Genomic DNA, 17,715 nt, shown 5'->3' with positions numbered 1-17,715 from the left:
AAAAAAAAAAAAAAAAAAAAATCAATTTTAAGACAATTTCTACAGAACCAGAGTCTTGAAACCAACCAATGCAAGCTTCCGATAGTTCAGCTTGATCATCTCCTCAGTTGCATCATAATCAACTTCTAGGATCTTATAGTAATCCTTCCAAAAAAGTGAGATTCATATCAATGAATCACTCAAAAGAACCAGAGACATAATCAAATCCTTTAACAATCAAATAACAACATCACACAATAGTATAAATGATACATTCCATAACATGAAAAAATTGCCAATATTGCCCAAGAAAAATCTCAACTTTTGCATCACAACAAGATCGAATCACAGAAACAACAATAGCGAAGCAAAACCCAGTAATCATCAGTGATTTTTCAATTAAAAAGACAGATTTTGTTTTTGTTGTCTTTACCTTGGGAGGATTGTTATCTTCCATCTGAAGCAGAGAAGAACAGAGGAAGAAGAATCTCTTCACACATCATCTAATAAGAGCTTAAACTGAAGACCTAATAACAAAAAAAAAAGCAGATTTTTCTTTTTTTCCCTCCTTCAAAAAAAATCAATCAAACTAATGGTAGAGGAATTACTAAAAAAAAACTGTCTTTACCATTGTATTAAATGCGAATTTCGACTTCAGAAAAATATCAATCGAATCTGTGGTTTTGCTTTGATTTTTTTTTTTGTTCAGCTTTTTTTTTTTTTTTTTTTNGAAAATAGGGAAGAAGTTTTGGCCGAGAAGAAGAGACTTGGCTCTTTACTTGATCGGTAACGTTGAAGATAGAGAGATTCTACTAGCATCAAGAGCCAACCGGTTTACTACTATGTTTGACCGAACCGGTTTACAGCTGACTTCTGCAATTTATTTGGATTCTGTCAACAAGTGATATATTTTGATAAAAAAAAATACAAGTTAAAACTAAAACACTACTAATCGCTTACACCATTTATAGCTTGATTATAAAAGTTTGATTTTCTAACTGCATGATGGTTAAAAAAACTACAGAAAAGTCCTCTGGAATGGTTCAACAAAAAAAAAAACCAGAGAACCAAATAATTTCATAACCAATGAAAAGGCAGTTTTCAATTGGTAAAACAGAGCTTTCAATCATGCAGTAGCTTCTGCTTCTGCGTCGGTTTCAACGGTGACAGACTGCGAAGAACTGTTCTTGCTGCTACCGCTTCCACCTCCTCTCAGACGCGATGAAACATTGTCTATGGCTGAATTCAATTGGCCGATTTTCTCATTCAATATCTCTCTTCTCTCCTGTTATCAACCAACCAAACAAAATATGCCCACCATTAGTTTAGTATTTGAGATTCGCTTATTATATGAGTACCGAGTTTTTCTTTTTTTTTACCTCTAGGCCTTCATCGTAGTATATCGGCTGCTCTGGTTTCTTGAAACCATGTTCATTTTCGTTCAGCAACGATCTTCGGATCTGAAAAAAAAAAAAAAAACATGACATCATATGGAAGTAAGAGAATATTTTGTTAATGTTCTTGATTTCATTTGGAATAACCAAGCTCATCAGAATCATTTTATCATTTCAAGAACAAAAGCTCAGGATCACTTGATCACTTGGTTGGAAGAACAAAGCACAGAAATCTTAGCAGTGGAGTTCCCTTAAGCCAACATAATCTATGTCAGAATGAAATAAATAACCGGAAGCACAAGACTAGACTGTTGTTCTCAAGTTCTTGATTTCAGAGAGAACAAAGCTCAAAATCAGCAAAGATCTAAAGCCAAGAATCATATAATCTCTGTCTTATTTCCTGTGATAGAAACACTGAAAATAAAATAAAAATTTACCTGCGGAGCAAAGATATAGGCCAAAGTACCAAACACAGCACTTCCTAGAAGAAAACCCGTAACAAAATCACTACTTCCACCGCCCCTGCTTCCTTCACTGCAATCATTAACCCCCGTAAACTATCAAATATAATAATCAATCGTAACCTAACGATATCTCAATAGAGGTTTAAATGGTTTTGTCTAAAGAGAAAACATACCGGTAACCTGCAGAAACCGAGAGTTTGTGACTGCGATTCGATTTTGTTCTAACAGTCAATGTAGAGCTCTTGCGAAACGGATTGAGGTTTGTAGACGAGAAACGGTGTGCTTTGACATGAGAGTCACCTGATACCATAAAATTCGAAGAACATGAATCAAGAAGCTGTCTTGTTTGATGAGCAAACTCTTACAAAACAATAAATGGCAAATGAGAAGACTTCGTGACTATACAGCTCACTTTTTATTTATTTATATATATTAGTAATCTAAAGATATGGAGAAACCATCAAAACACACAGCTTCAGATCATAAGTTGTATCAGTGGCTTTTCGTATCTGCTTCAGGTCGATTTTGCTATACGTTGAACTAGTATCAGACTATTTAACAACACAGCATGATCTTGCGAGAAACTATAACATCATATCTGCTTCTAAATCCCTAATTTTACAATTAATTCGAAGTCATCACAGAGAAATCGAAGAAACAACGAGCAATTCTAAGCAAGTGCAAGTCGGTAAATCAGATATTTGAGTTCAAAATCAAAAAAAAAAAAAAAAAGTAGAGGAAGTATAATCTAGATAAAAGAGGCAGACTGAACTGATTACTGGATAAAAGAAAATTCGAGTGGTTACCTGAGAGAGAGATAGGAGCTGCTACGAAGGACGCCATTGTACATGAAAACGAAGAAGAGATCTGAGAGGAACTGAGAAGAGACGCACACGAAAAATATATATATATATATTAGGACGCCATTTGTTCGTCCAACGAGAAGAGTTATCTATTTCCTATTAGACCCCTTACTATTACTTATTTACCAAAACATCCTTTATGAGTTACATATTTTCTAAAGAAGATCAAAATTTTTTGATTTAGAACCTCAGTATTTGTGATTGCCAATTACGAGAGAAATTAGAAATACAGTACTAGTCAGGTTAAGCAGATCAGTCAAGTCAACCAACGCTAACATCTTGTCATCTGTTTTTTTGCCCATCGCTTTTATATGTACAAAGCTGTGAGTTGGGTCTTTCTTCTTCATGATACCAAAGGACTAAAATAAAAGACACCTTTCTTGGTTATTTTCTAAGATAAGTTTCCTTAATGAAGATTTTTCAGCTAAGTCACAGAGGAGTATTCACATTCTACTTCTTCTTGTGTTCCCATCTAGACACTGATCTCTGATTCTGCTGTTGTTGTCGTTCCTTTTCTATGGATGACAAGGACAAGGAGAGCGAGAGAGATGCTGCATCACCTTCTTGATTCACCATCTTATCTTGTGGCTTTTGACTACTGCTAATTTCTATGTTCTTCAATGGAGGTTGTTCCAGCCATGGAAGGCAATACAACTCCTGTCATCGTGGTCTTGCTCGGGGTAGTTTTCTTTACTCCTCTCCATTTGTTGTTGTCACTGCCAAGTGCTCTGGGATATTGTCTGTCATTTCATCATCATCTTCTTTTCCATCATTCAGTTCTAAAGGGAACACAATCCTTTCCGTTGCATCAGGATTCTTCTTGATGATCTTTTTCTCCTCCTCGCAGGGACCAGCACAAGATTTTCTTGAAGCAAATTCATTGCCAAATGTATCCCTCCTGAAAATACTACATCCACTTTCTACTCCTGTAACTGTCTTCAGCTTTTTATTCAATGGACCGTCACACAACCTTTCTTTATTGAGATTATCCAAGTCCACTTTCTGCTTCAGATCGGAGGAATTCACTGTCCTAGGCCCTGTCAGTGAATAATTTGTTAACACCCATAAGATTTTTGTCCTGACCGGGGGACTAAACATCAGAGCTTGTTACAGCCGAAAGCAAATCCATTTGATTACCTGACGTCTTCTCATCCTTCAATTGTGGGCTAAGACCTATCTCTCCTTCCTCGGTTTCTTCATCCGCTCCACAATCTCCATATGATACAGATAATGCCTTCTCCTTTTGAATGGCACTGCACACTTTACCCTTGAGTGGATTAGAGCAACTCTGTTTTCTTCCTCGGAATACACCCCAAAGGAAATATAACATGTTCCAGCCTGCATCCGCATCAGATATAGGACTAAGCAATATACTTTGACAGATTGAATCAGGCCTTACATTTGAACAGAACCTTGAACACATCAGCAAAACATTTGTGATACTTAGTAGACAGTGTTCCATTATGACAGAAGAGCCATAGCTGCTAATTTGTAAGCAAACATTGTAAAGACAGTGAGATTCCATAAACTTAAAAAAAAAAAAAAGTTTAAACCTATTCAGAACAGTGGAACTTGCAACAAAACATATGTTCACGAAGTGAAAGAGTTCTAGTTAACATTCTTACGCTGGCAATCCCGAGGAAGATGGTTGGAGGCAAAAATCAAAAGCTCAACACCCTCGAGGTTTCCCTTTAGGGCCAAATCTTTCTGGATCATGTTGTCTACCAAGGGCTTATAATTTTTCTCATAACTGTGTGTCACAAGCAACAATTGATATTTTCCGTCAGTAGATTAGGAAATAAAACATTGAAGCTACCAAAAACAGAATAACCACATGAAACAAAATACAAGTACATTGTACTTACCTCTTAATGTCCTTGGCAAAGAAGAAAAGAGCCACATGCTGTTCCTTAGCACCTATATCTTGAAATTGTGCAGGCCATGCACTGAGCCTGGGTACTTCATTCAAGGTAAGTTTTACAGGAAATTGGTTCACCACTTCAACAACCTTAGGTGATGCTAAGGTTGAAAGGTATGCTTGCATTCCGTTATGCATTGTTGATAAATTTCTGCTTTTCTGGACCTCCAAGTCTCCTCTGTTCAAAAGAAGTAGAAGGTTTATCTGCAAGCAATTAAACCAGAAAAGAGATCTTCAAGAAAAGGGAACGAAAACCGTACTGCCAAATGTACTCAGGCTCTGGGATGGCTGAGGTTGTCGACAGAACAGCTGGGGCAGCCACAGGCAAATCTCTCATGACAGGTTTTATAGAAGGAACATGAACTTCGGGCACAACAGATTGGGAAGCAGCCATTGCATCAGCACCAGCGAGTGACTGCGTTCCATTTACTGCAATTGTCTGCTTGTCTGTCCGTAAATTTGGATGCCCTCCTGGCAATCCTTTGAATCCCACAGGCCAATCTCTTATGACCGGCACCTTTGAGGACATATTTCTTAAAGCCTTATCACAACCAGAATCCACATTAGACACTGAAGGCAAATCAGATTGCTCCAACCCTCTGCCTTTGCTAAAGCTGGGTTTTTTACGCAGAGCAGCATCAACCGCTGCTCGCAACCTATTGCCCTTATTATTATCCTCCCTAATATTTAGCGTTTGGTGATTACCAACAGCATCTTTGCTTTTCTCCCCCGCCTCTCTGACTTCCCTAGGCCGGGGAAAACCATCTACATTTGCCAGTTCATTTTTATATTTCGCTTCACTTGAACTGCACTTTTCATTCGTAGATGAATCTCCCACTGCATAGGTGAGAAATAAATCCCAAGGAGTCAATCATGATATCTTTAACGCAATCACTGTTTACTAATGGAGTGAAAAACATTATAATCGATAACAGTGGAAATCGTACCAGAAGCAACTATATCTTCTAGACGATTTCGACTTAGATGTCTGGCTTGCTTTGTCAATCTACCTTGTTGACCATCAGACTCCAAATCCTTCAAATCACGGGGACTTTTTGCATATGAACTGGACGAACGGCCACGTGAAATTAGTTTCTGATCGATTGTGGATGCTGAAGGGTTAGCTTCTATGCTCCGATCTTTCAGTGGCTTTGTACCATTAACTTTTGAGTCGTAACAACTAGAGCTCCCTACGTCTATACATCTATTTGACATTGATTTGCCTACATTTCTAGAAACATCAAGGGAACAATTGTCTTTCCCAGTCTTCTGTCGGGGAAGCATAACATCATCAACTGGTCTCACTTTTGGTCTAGAGCTCGAAGAATTAAACGAATTGGACTTCAAAAATGAACCTATACATATAGAAATCAAGGTAATTTTATAAAACCTTATCATATATGAACCAGAAGTACAGCAAACTAGACAAGGAAGAACACCCTTGAGAAAAATCGTAGCATATACCCTACCTTTAGGGGACCGTAGCTGCGAGTCAGGAGATCGTGTGCTTTCTAAGTCATCACTGGAGTGGCTGTTGAAAGATGAGTGATGAGCTAGCTTTCTCGTTGGCTTCTCTAAGCCCTTAAATGACGTTTCTCGGGATAAAGTGGACGATCTGGGAAGAACAGATCTCTTGGGTGCCCCTGTTGGAGCCTCAACCGCCAATCTTTTAGAATCTGGAGCTGCCTCAAATTTGTCTATGTGCCTTTTGCTGGAGCTTTGTGTACTCAAATTTACTGCACTTTCACTTTTTCCCTTGGTTTCTGCACGTTTAAACTAAGATTCGTTAGACAAAACCAAGTTCACAACCAAGTTCCTGATGTTTTGCACTAATATCATGGATAGTAATAATTCAGCTTTACCTAGCTTCTTCTTTTTTGCTTCCTCAGCAAACTTGCATTCTTCACAAAGCCAATCACCCTTAGGAACTTTTTTAAGCATTACTCGCATGCAATAGCTGAGCAAAAGAAAACACAACTATACAGTTAGCACAGAAATGGTGCTCAGTAATTAATAACAGGATAATCCAATTCACTTAGACTTCACTAATATTAAGGTTAAGGATAAATCCTGAATGGCAAATTGGTCCAAAAATACTTGATGTTTTATCTTTCCCATAGAACAGAAGCAGGCTTACGTGTGTTCTGCACCATCACTGCATCTGCTGCAGATAGCAAGCAAATCCTCACGACCCGCATCTCCGCAAATATCACATACTTTTACCTGCTCAACATAATAGAGAACAATTTCACTTCAGAATTTTGTCAGTAGGAGATAAAAGTAAACATTGAAACAAACAGAAACAGAGGCACAGATTCAGCCAACAAAATAGATGTGTTCTCTAATTCCTCCTAATATGAGACAAAACAGCAATGCTTACATCAAGTTCCAGCATTTCAGAATCAGCACCCTCACTCTCACTCTCAGACATGGCTGATGTGTTTGATTCGTCTGCCTTATTGGAGGGAACATTTTCTCCTGACTTCCCAACCATTGGTCCTGAATGCGTAGAACTCTCAATGAAAGAATTGTTCTGGTTGTCTTTGTTAGTCTTTGCTCCTGTAGTTTCCTTGACGACTTTTCCCTGCCCTAGAATGTTTTTGGCCTTATCTAACTTCATGGAATCTTGAACTTTGCGAGACCCATCAAAAAGTGGGCCATGGGATATATCAGAAGATGTTATAAATTCCTTACTCTCAGCATTCTCAGATGAAGAAGTATCATGATTGGAATTAACCCCAGAAGAACGGAAACGATCATCCCCGTTGAAAGAACACTCGCTCACCAGTACACCATGGGAGTTTTCATCTGATGACTCATCCGACTTTGAACCGGTAAAGCCCGCATTACGGTGCATGCAAGATGAACAAGGAGCAGAGCAGACATTACAAGTTCCAGACTGCATTTTAGGACGACCTCTGCGACCCATGGAGCGATAACCAAGTCTTCTATCAGCCTTCGGGCATAACAAAGAGAGAATGTTATCAACGAAAAGAAGATTGACACGAAAAAGTTAAAAAAAAAAAATGAAGAACTCTTTTTTTTTTCACAAAATCAGTGAATTAAATGAGCATAATAGGAAAAATTTACTGAAATATAATTTTCTTCAAAAAAGATTAAATTAAAAAACAGTAAAAGGAAGACTTCCATATTAATGCTGGACGCATTGCATTTATAAAAAAAAAAAAAGAACGAACTGTGAGACTACAACTGGACATTCATGCTATGATCTACATTCAAAGGAAGCGCAATTAATGCAATCAGTTATCCTCTTTTTTTTTTTTTTTTTTGCCAACAAATTACAAATTATCCTCTGTTCTTACCATTAACAACAAATTTGATGAGCACGACTCTCGCAAATTGATTTCTAATCCAACTGTGAACAAAGAAAAAGAAGCATAAATTAAGAACAGCAAAGTAAAGAAAAAGAAAAGCACATAAACCCAGATGATTGATGCAATCATGCTGTTTAACAACTAACAGCACTTGCGTCGACGGACCAACATGCAAATTAAGCACAATTCCTATAAAAAAAAATCAAAGCGGATTTTGTTTACATTGTAGAGGTCTCAAAATCAAAATCATTATCATCATCATCATCCTCGACATTAGCATTTCACTATTCACCAATCGAGAACAAAGAAAACCCTAACTTACCATTCCCTTGATTATCGCACTACGAATACACAAAACCCAAAGTAAAGTTCCTCTAAAAATCTCCAGATTCGATTCCTAATTTCTCTCTCGCTCTGGCGTGGCCCTAAGTTCGATTCTCTGGAATCTCTCGCTTTTTTCTAGATAATGGAATGAGAGAGAGAGCTGCTATTAAATAGCCACCACCAAAGCCCCAAGGATCTCTCTCTCGCTCTCTCTCTCTCTAGTCTCTCTCTACCTACACCACGTAGATACGTACGGACAATACATACACACACGCTAAATATTTTATTTATATTCCTTATTAATTAATAACTAACTAATTTAGTCTATTATAAACACGCAAGTTTTTTAATAGATTACTAAAATAACGTGTTTAACAAAAAAAATTACAGTGATTAGTATTCTTATCGCCATGGAAGGCATTTAATATTTAGTCTGGAAATTTCAGATTTCTGCATACTGACAGACACAAATATATAAGTAGTTGAAATTACGCCAAAATTTGTAATTACATGTTATGAAATTGCTAATTTGGTAATTTCATTTGATTTATCTTTTTAAGTTGGGAAAACGTTTAAGCCCCATGTGTTCAAGTGTTAACGTTCAAACGTTAGACCAAACGATTAAGGAAAATTACAAAACTGCCATATATTTCATCATCCTAAGTGGACCGTTTTTAGCCCAAATAATTGGATATTTAGTTCATAGGATTCCAGCCCATTGTTTGGGCCTTTTATGAAAAAAATCTTTATATTTTTTTAAAAACAATAAAAATAATATGACAAAGACAAAATCAATGAAATGGCCCACAAAGATCACATGCTGAAAAATCAAATATTTATATTCGCCGCATTTTTCGCTTTCTATTACACTGTTATAATCCTCCTTTACTCCTTTTTTACTTGCAGTTCACCAAATTTGCGTACCATTAACTTTACTAAACTCGTTCATTTTTCTCTTTCGGTTTTAGATATTGGCGTGAGTAAAACATTTCACAAAATTATTATAAATACTCCGTTAGTCCGTTTAATAACACATTCATTCATAAACTGAGGGTTTCGAAACTTTTGTTTTATTGATTTTCCAAGGCAAGATTTATAGACTTTTGCTTCTTCTATACGTCGGGGTAATTAACTACTGCTAAGTAAATTACACTGTTTACTGATTTTGAGTCTTTGACATTTTCCAAGGGACAAAAATGACAAGTAGGGGAGGCAGTAGAAACTACTATAATGACCTACTTCCCCATAATCACGGCATGAACTTCGGCATTCGATACCGATTTTCTTGATTAGGAAATAACCAAATTCCCCATTCCTTATTTTCTCTATAAATATCTTAACCCCTTTTTATTGTTTCTTAACCATTTATTTCATTCGAGATTAAGAACTTTTTCTTGCTTAAAAGAAAATGGCGACTCGTGTCAGAAGAAATGCTCTATTTTTCTTGACTCTTCTCTTTTTACTGTCTGTCTCCAATCTCGTCCAGGTAAACCACCACAACAAATTCTATTTTATTGTAATATTTTGTGTGTAATAAAAAGCTATGAAAATTTTGATGATTATTAATATACTTGGATTCCTTATTAGTCTTCTGAGATCAAAAGTTTTTCTTTTTACAGGCTGCTCGTGGTGGTGGCAAACTCCGCCCACAAGGTACCAACACAAAACTTATGTAGTTTTATATCATATTTACGTTATTCCTTAAACAAAAAAAAAGAATCGGAGGTATGATTATTGTGATTAAGCTAGCAGCACATAACTATGTATACATATAGTATATAAACTTATGCTAATTAATGTTGAGACCATGATTTTTTATGTGCTAAGATTATGATATTTTTTGTTTAATTTGATTGTCATTTTTTAGTATTAACAACATATGACGAATTATATGCACGAGCATAAAGATCTCAATGATTTTTATTTTTATTTTGTGATATGTTTTTGGATGGAAACTTCAAACGTAGAATGCAACTCCAAGTGTAGCTACCGTTGTTCGGCAACATCACACAAGAAGCCATGCATGTTCTTTTGCCTCAAGTGCTGCACAAAATGTCTTTGTGTTCCTGCAGGCACTTACGGCAACAAACAAAGTTGCCCATGTTACAACAATTGGAAGACTAAAGAAGGCCGTCCAAAATGTCCTTGAAACTGCTTCTTATATATACTTGATCATATCTAGTTTCGTATCAATTAATTATGTTGTTTAAACCTGTTTTCTACAACTTGGTAGGAATTTAAAACCAAAAAAAAAAAAAAAAAAAGTGGTAGGAATTCTATTTGTCTTTATAGTCTTTATCTTGTTATATCTTTTGCTCTTTTTTGTTGCTGTTGTTGCGTTTACAAGCGCAAGTCAGCCCCATGTATGATCAAACATTAGTAAAGAAGACTAAAGATTATCTAAAGACGTAATTATCAAATGGGCTTCATTATTTATTGAGCCTAGAAACATATAGCCCAAATAAAACCCTTTAGCAAAAGGGCCCATCAAGCTTGTAATTATTATCAAAATAATGACATCCCAGTCATAAATACGATTATTTTCTAAAAGTAGTATAATATTTACCAGTCATGAATCTTGTGATAATTGACCAAATAATATCGGTTGTTTGTGTGGAAGCCATGTTCTATGATGTCTCTATCTTATTGTTTTCTTCCAAGATTTTAGAAACATCAGTTTATGATGGAGAATGCGAGCATAGTAATTTATTTGCTGGTTAGTGGTTACCAACTTTCACATTATAAAACGAGTATTACTCGTCTGTCCAATCGTGAGCTGATATTTATGACCATTTTTGTCGTTGACTTTGTTTCTTAGCTCAAATAATTGGACGGCGATGACAATATAAATTAAAAAATCATTGACTTTTTCTCGGCTGAATCGTTGACCAGATAAGATGTGAAACGAAGAAAAAAAAACCCAATAATATTCACACGCAATCGATTGTATATTTATACAAAAAAGTAGCAGAAGCAATAGTTCTATAGACATTTTTTGGAACTTATGAAATTAAGAAAAATAGAAAGGAGAAAAAAAAAAACTGAAAAGGTCTCATCTCAATTTGAGGCTCAAGAAGAATTAACGTACAAACTAAAACAAGAATAAGAAAAAGACTGTGACAGGGGCTTGACACTATTCAAGAATTTGCAATTTAACCCCCAAACAATTTTCAAATCAATCAATTTAGACCCCCCCCCCTAAAAAAATCAGTCGGATATCGGATTTGGGGAGGAGCCAGATGAATGAGAAACCTCCTCAATGAGTCTGGTGACATCGGCCATCGAAGGACGACTATCTGGATACTGAGCCGTACAGCTCATACCTATCTTCAATAAACGGATGATGTTCTCATTGCCCTCAGGTTGGTACCTTGTGAGCTCCGGATCAAGCACCTCAGACGGTGATTGTTGATCGGTAACTGATTGGACCCATCTCGGCAAATCAACGCCTTCTTCATTCAATTGCTGATGTGTTGGAGACTTACCTGCAATGTAATAATGTTCCATCTTAAAACCTTTAAACCACCGCAGCAATTGCAAAGAAACAAAGTTAAAAAGATAATATTGAGTTTGACTATTTTGTTACCTGTGAGTAATTCAAGGATTAAGACGCCAAAGCTATAGACATCAGCTTTTTGGGAGATTTTGCGAGCATCCGTGACTTCAGGTGCACGGTAGCCATCGATACGGTTAGGTGCAGATGTAGAACTAATGATAGGCGCTAGACCGTAATCAGAGACCTTAGCTTCATAGGATTCAGACAAGAGTACGTTCGAGGACTTAATGTTTCCATGAGAAGTTGTGGCGTCACGCGAATGTAGGAATTTAATCGCTCTTGCAGCTCCTAAGGCTACACCAACTCTGGTTTCCCAGTTCAATGGAGTCCTCCCGTTTCCTTTGTTCCCTGCAAAACCATTAAAACACCCTCAAAACCGAGCTTCAACCATAATGACTAAACAAGTCCCCATCAAGATCATAAACTAGTATCAAGAGACAAAACATCAACTAACTAAGCAAAGAATCCGAAAAATCAATAAATGCATTAGATGGTGAAAACGAGTTTTTACCGTGCAAGATTGCAGACAAGCTTCCTCTAGACATGTACTCAAAGACAAGAAGCTTTTCGTCGCGGCTGAAGTAGTAAGCGATCAGAGTCACAAGATTGGGATGACTCATTGATCCCAAAACCTGCAACCTCTCTCTGAACTCTTTCTCAGGCACCACAACGTCTCTTAACCGTTTCACAGCCACAATTAAACCATGATCAAAGCTTGCCTTATACGAAGACCCAACTGTTCCTTTCCCAAGAACCTCAGCTGAAGCCTTCAACAACCCATCCAAATCGAATTCTCCAAAAGATTTCACGAAAAAGATCAAATCTTTACTCACCACACCACTCTCCGACGACGTAGCCTTCGCCGGCGGGACAACAGCCGCCCTTTCCTTAGGTATAGCAGCGGCGGTGGCCGGAGCAGCTACAGGAGCTTCAACGTTTCTGGCTTGACCATTCTCTTCCTTCTTCTTTCTCTTTCTACAGAGACAGAACAGAATCAGGAGAAGCAACAACAGACCAACAACACATCCGATTACGATCCCGACAATAGCTCCGGTGGATAACTTGTCGCTATCTTTTTTCTCCGGCGGCGGCGGATTGGGTCCTGGTTCTGGAGCAGCGTCACCACCACATAGGTTTAAGGGCTTCCCACAGAGAGTGTTCCCTTCGAAGGCAGTAGGAGGCCAGCTCGACAACGAACTCGGAATCGAACCATCCAATTGATTCGAAGAAACATTGAATTGCTGAAGAGGAAGCGTGATCTCAGGGATTGGACCAGTCAGCTGATTCCTCTCTAAATACAGAGTAACCAACCGGGTCGCGGAATTAACATTATCCGGGATCCGACCCGAGAATTTGTTCTCCCCAAGATTAATTCTGATCACGTTCGGGAGCGTGAAGAGAAACGAAGGAATCTCACCGGAAAAGGCATTACCTTGGAGATACAAGTAACGGAGAAGAACAAGGTTTGAGAAATCCGAAGGGATTGGACCGGAGAGGGCAGAATTGAATCGGAGAGAAAGGGTTTGAAGCTCCGTCAAATTACCAATCCCACCGATTGGTAAAGAACCGAATAAACCAGCTCCGGGTAATCGGAGGGCAGTGACCCGACCCGCATCACAGTGGACTCCGTGCCAATCACAAGGAGAAGGAGCACTCATGTTCCATAACAAAGTACGGCCACGAACACTGTTACGAAGAACGACTAAAGCTCTCCGGTCAGACTCTAGATCTGAAGTCACCGCAGCGAGATAGAAGACGAACAAGAAGACAACACAGAGACTTAGCTTCGGCTTGTACTTTACCATCTTCTCCTTCTTCTTCCTCCTCGAAACTGCGATTCTTCGTCTCCTTCGTTTCAAAATTCAATAAATATATGGACTTTTGGATATGGGGTTTTGAGGAAACTTAATTCGGCAACGCGTAAACGAGTGTTTGAACAGAGAGACTTGTTTTTACATGAGTTTCTGTCTCTCTCTCTATGAGATAGAGAGAGAAAAAAAAATCATAATATCAGCAGATCAAAGGGAAAAAGAAAAGTTACTAATTGGAATTTTTCCTTTTCGACAAAAAAAAAAATAAAAGTAAAATAAAGAGAATCTTATGTATTAAATGTGACAGCTAATTTACAGAAAATATAAAATTAACCAATAAGGGGTATAGTTGTAACGATTTATCAGAGTCAAACTGGTTATTGCGTTACCTAAATGTTAATTACTGTTATTAATTTCATCATCAAATGCAGTAGTAATGTTTTATTTGTAGACGTTTAAACGACCATGTTATCGTTTTTGTTTCTTTATGTTTTTTTTTTATGAGGTTGAAAATGTGATCAAGAACAGGCCTGGTCTGAGCTACCGTTGACGAACAAGTGTCTCAGACGCCGTTCTGTATTTTGATTTAAGAAATGTTTTAAAAGTTTCTGCAATTTCCTGTCTACTCTTCTTAAACAAATATATATGTTTGTACTATAGCCGGAGAATAAGTACGTTCCATTGACATTTTTTATGTAGGCTGTATCAATGTGATATGAAATTGAAATGGTCAACAGAAAAAACTTTGTTGTGGTCTATATAAATTATAATATATGCTTGAGATTTTGAAGATTTCAATACTTCATTCTTTTGGGTTTTCCCAGTCGATTCACTTCTATATTTGGTTCCCTTCATATGCTTTTTTTTTTTTTAGCAACATGCATATTAACAAATATAAGTTGTGACACAAGAATGAAGTAATGATATTGATATTGTATCACTATTGTTACAAAGTAGATACTATTCAATTTCAAATTGCTTTGTTTTTTCCCTTATTCGCGTAGTGTCAAATTTTATTTTAAATGAAAGTGGGTGCTTTCTCGTGACTTTTTATATGTATTTTGTTGTAAAATGGGTGAACACGTAAACAATATCAGTCTATTGGGGTTATCCCGCTGGTCAAACCGCGAACTAATTTCATTATTCAAGTGTAGACTATATAACAAACATTCTTCCCAACCCCGAAACCTAACCTCACCTAATTTCCAAGTTTTCAATACAACTTGGATGATTATTACAAGTCTACGAATGACCCAAATGCTGAACACATTCTATAATGGATTCACTCTTAACCTCATCGTCATGGACATGACCATGTTTATCCAAATAAGAAACGGCCATGGCTGCGTGAAGAGCAGCCCCAACAGGAAGAGCTTCTTCATCAATAAAGAAGTGAGGCGAATGAAGAGGCTTACCAGCGCCTAGCGTCTCATTCTTTATCCCAAGCACGAAAATCGCAGCCTTAGTCTTTTGAGTGAAGAAGCTGAAATCCTCTGCTCCCATTGTCACCGGAAAATCATGGAAGTTACTTTTTCCAATCATGGCTTCCGCTACTTTTTTACCATGCTCGTATATGCTTTGGTCGTTCATCATTACCGGGTGAAGTGACGGCTTTTTTTCTTCGAAGTTTACTTCTGCTTTGCATCGGTATACTGATGCTTGTGCCTCTGAAATCTGCATCATCATATATCATCAAGAATAATAGAACAAGGTTGTAGGGAAAAATGTGTAAATTGATCTCTTTATACCTCTTTGATTCGTCTTTGAATATATAGAAGCCCATCGTTGCTTAAGCTTCTGAAAGTACCTCCAAATTTAGCACTCTCCGGTATTACGTTTTTAGCATGACCCCCTTCAATGTATCCAACAGTAACGACCTGGTAAAACATTCATTTCCACTCATTCAATCAAGACTCTGATTCATAAAAGACAATGCTTTAAAAGTGGAAAACAAACTTACACCAGCTTCGAGTGGATCCATTTCCCGTGAAACAATCTGTTGCAAGGCAACAACAGCGGAAGAAGCTGCAAGAACCGGGTCTTTAGAGAAATGTGGTGTAGCCGCGTGGCTACCTTGACCGTGAACTGTGACTGTAAACAATCCCGCACCTGCAAGAACGGTCCCAGGCCTAGAGCCAATGCCACCGGATGGGATAGATGGAAAGACATGAACGCTGAGAATCCCATCTAAGTCGTCTAGAATCTCATCTTTTAGCATTTCATATGCACCTCCATAACCTTCCTCTCCTGGTTGAAACACAAGTTTCACAGTCCCCTTTTGCAAATTAAAAAAATTCAACAACAAGAAATTGTGTTTAATTCAAATGCCCCCCAAAGATTCACTAAATAAGAATCTGACCTTATAGAAATTTCACATTTTGATAGCTTGGGGGCAAACACACTATAATCAATTAAACATGTTACTATTGTGTGTATGTATGTACACACACTACTGTTTCATTTAAAAGCCCAAAAATTCACCAAAGTCAGAGTATGATCCAAGTAAAGACAGTACTATTGTTTCATTCAAAATAATGTCATTTGTACCAAATCAATAAACCATATCACACTATTGATTCACTCAAAACCCCAAAAATTTTTAAAAAATCAGAATCTGGCCCATTTAGAAAGTTGACATTCTCATTGCAGGGAATTACAATAAAATCAATCATAGGCATACAGTAAACACAAATAACTGTAGATTAGAACCTGAGGAAACACCAATCCACATTTGACTTAATCAAGCCCATGTTCTATTGTGTATATACATATATATAAGGAGAGAGAGACCTTGATGAGATGTTTACTGGAGTGAAGAAGCTTAGCAGCTCCAAGAAGCATAGCAACGTGAGTATCATGACCACAAGCATGCATCTTTCCATCTACTTTACTCTTCGATTCCCATTCCACTAATTCCTTTTGTTTGCCCAATCACAGTCATCAATTCTTTCAAATTCATTAGCCAAAGTAACCTAAAAATCGAGTAAAAATCGGATTTTTGATTTTAGTTTTTAAAAAAAAAAAAAAAACCTGTAACGGAAGTGCGTCCATGTCTGCTCTAAGTCCGAAAACGGGTTTGGAATCGGATCCGATCCAAGCCACGACGCCAGTCTTCGCAACAGGCCACTTATACTCCACTCCGAGTGAATCAAGCTCGTCTCGAACGAGTTGACTCGTTTTGAACTCCTGAAACCCAGTCTCTGGGTGCTCGTGAATCCTCCTCCTGATCCCTCTCATCCACTCGAAGAACTCAGGGTCCTTGGCTGATTCGAGCATCCCGCGAGCAAGTGACTCGAGACCCGACCCGTAATCATAGCTCCGAGCTGGAGACAAAAGAAGGAGACAGAAGAAGGTGACGACGGAGTAGACAAAGAAGATACTCATTCTGATTTCTTTCTAAAAGACGACGGAGACTGTATATGTGTATATACGTAAATTTTACACCACGTGTTGGAAACTGTTTAATTAATCGTTTTTATTAAACTATAGGCCTCAGATCAGATCATGTTATCTATGTTTATAGCATTGTTAATGTGACATGACAAAAAAAATGAAAAGACTATAATAAAAGGGAAAAGCTTTTGCTTTTGAATACGTAATTTGAAATTTTGGATACAATGAATGAATGAATACCAACGGTATGAAAGGAATAAATTCGTAAAAATGATTGATTTCTTTTTGATACACGATTTTACCATTTATGTTAATGATAATTTTGACTCTTTTGGACTAAAAAAAAAAACATTGCATGCTGAGTCCGGCCCATAACAATTCAGAATTAGCCCAATAATTGTATCAAGCCTAAATACGACGACTCGGATTCACCCCGAACCCGTAAAATAGTCTTGGTTTGGATGTCAAAATTGAGGTCGAATCTAATCCTTTAAATTGGTTAAGTTAGCTTTTTGGAAAACGAATCTCTCAAAGCTTTGATAGTTTGATAATTGGGGTAATAATATTGGATCCTAATTGGGTAATTTGTATATTCGAAGATTAGAGATGCCTAGAATATTCGGTTTATGCCCAAAAAAGAAAACCGTAACTTTTTTTTTTTTTTTTTTTTTTTTTTTT

At 37.4% G+C, this 17,715-nt stretch overlaps 6 protein-coding genes across 12 annotated transcripts in view; 1 reads left to right on the top strand and 5 right to left on the bottom strand.

Annotated features, from left to right (window-relative positions):
* The window catches only part of LOC104780372 (dnAJ-like protein slr0093), a 1,979-nt gene extending 1,237 nt beyond the window's left edge, over nucleotides 1-742 (bottom strand). The window contains exons 1-3 of the mRNA XM_010504901.2: nucleotides 608-742; nucleotides 413-506; nucleotides 67-144 (exon numbers count right to left, since the gene is read on the bottom strand). Coding sequence (XP_010503203.1) covers nucleotides 67-144; nucleotides 413-436 — 102 coding nt within the window. The 5' untranslated portion in view covers nucleotides 437-506; nucleotides 608-742. The remainder of the gene's footprint in view (nucleotides 1-66; nucleotides 145-412; nucleotides 507-607) is intronic.
* Nucleotides 911-2,743, bottom strand: LOC104780281. The gene is made up of 5 exons (XM_010504813.1): nucleotides 2,644-2,743; nucleotides 2,011-2,137; nucleotides 1,811-1,907; nucleotides 1,359-1,439; nucleotides 911-1,264 (listed from the first exon to the last, which is right to left on the bottom strand). The coding sequence occupies exons 1-5, from the start codon at nucleotides 2,678-2,680 to the stop codon at nucleotides 1,106-1,108; spliced, it is 501 nt and encodes a 166-aa protein (XP_010503115.1). The 5' UTR covers nucleotides 2,681-2,743; the 3' UTR covers nucleotides 911-1,105.
* On the bottom strand, nucleotides 2,939-8,530 carry LOC104779880 (dentin sialophosphoprotein-like). 7 transcript variants are annotated; one of them, XM_010504485.2, is made up of 13 exons: nucleotides 8,176-8,242; nucleotides 7,942-7,994; nucleotides 7,313-7,574; nucleotides 6,999-7,207; nucleotides 6,756-6,841; nucleotides 6,481-6,575; nucleotides 6,088-6,381; nucleotides 5,566-5,973; nucleotides 4,879-5,455; nucleotides 4,566-4,796; nucleotides 4,326-4,450; nucleotides 3,838-4,038; nucleotides 2,939-3,737 (listed from the first exon to the last, which is right to left on the bottom strand). In XM_010504485.2, the coding sequence occupies exons 1-13, from the start codon at nucleotides 8,231-8,233 to the stop codon at nucleotides 3,391-3,393; spliced, it is 2,946 nt and encodes a 981-aa protein (XP_010502787.1). In that variant the 5' UTR covers nucleotides 8,234-8,242; the 3' UTR covers nucleotides 2,939-3,390. The 7 variants fall into 7 exon arrangements, 4 of the variants coding, with proteins under 4 accessions (XP_010502787.1, XP_010502842.1, XP_010502637.1 ...); XM_010504540.1 differs by lacking the exon at nucleotides 8,176-8,242 and adding an exon at nucleotides 8,276-8,530 and having other exon boundaries at nucleotides 6,999-7,574; XM_010504335.2 differs by having other exon boundaries at nucleotides 6,999-7,574.
* LOC104779801 (gibberellin-regulated protein 5) lies at nucleotides 9,632-10,682 on the top strand. Its single transcript, XM_010504220.2, has 3 exons — nucleotides 9,632-9,763; nucleotides 9,897-9,930; nucleotides 10,245-10,682. Exons 1-3 carry the CDS (start codon nucleotides 9,686-9,688, stop codon nucleotides 10,424-10,426), a joined length of 294 nt encoding a protein of 97 aa, XP_010502522.1. The 5' UTR covers nucleotides 9,632-9,685; the 3' UTR covers nucleotides 10,427-10,682.
* LOC104779714 (probable inactive receptor kinase At3g02880) lies at nucleotides 11,188-13,833 on the bottom strand. Its single transcript, XM_010504129.2, has 3 exons — nucleotides 12,345-13,833; nucleotides 11,864-12,181; nucleotides 11,188-11,762 (listed from the first exon to the last, which is right to left on the bottom strand). The coding sequence occupies exons 1-3, from the start codon at nucleotides 13,636-13,638 to the stop codon at nucleotides 11,485-11,487; spliced, it is 1,890 nt and encodes a 629-aa protein (XP_010502431.1). The 5' UTR covers nucleotides 13,639-13,833; the 3' UTR covers nucleotides 11,188-11,484.
* Nucleotides 14,723-17,142, bottom strand: LOC104779626 (IAA-amino acid hydrolase ILR1). The gene is made up of 5 exons (XM_010504040.2): nucleotides 16,675-17,142; nucleotides 16,435-16,560; nucleotides 15,605-15,919; nucleotides 15,393-15,521; nucleotides 14,723-15,318 (listed from the first exon to the last, which is right to left on the bottom strand). The coding sequence occupies exons 1-5, from the start codon at nucleotides 17,026-17,028 to the stop codon at nucleotides 14,887-14,889; spliced, it is 1,356 nt and encodes a 451-aa protein (XP_010502342.1). The 5' UTR covers nucleotides 17,029-17,142; the 3' UTR covers nucleotides 14,723-14,886.

The sequence above is a fragment of the Camelina sativa genome, chromosome 1 (genome assembly GCF_000633955.1).
Source record: "Camelina sativa cultivar DH55 chromosome 1, Cs, whole genome shotgun sequence".
NCBI classification, from domain to species: Eukaryota; Viridiplantae; Streptophyta; class Magnoliopsida; order Brassicales; family Brassicaceae; genus Camelina; species Camelina sativa.
This window is presented reverse-complemented; position numbering and strand designations above follow the sequence as displayed.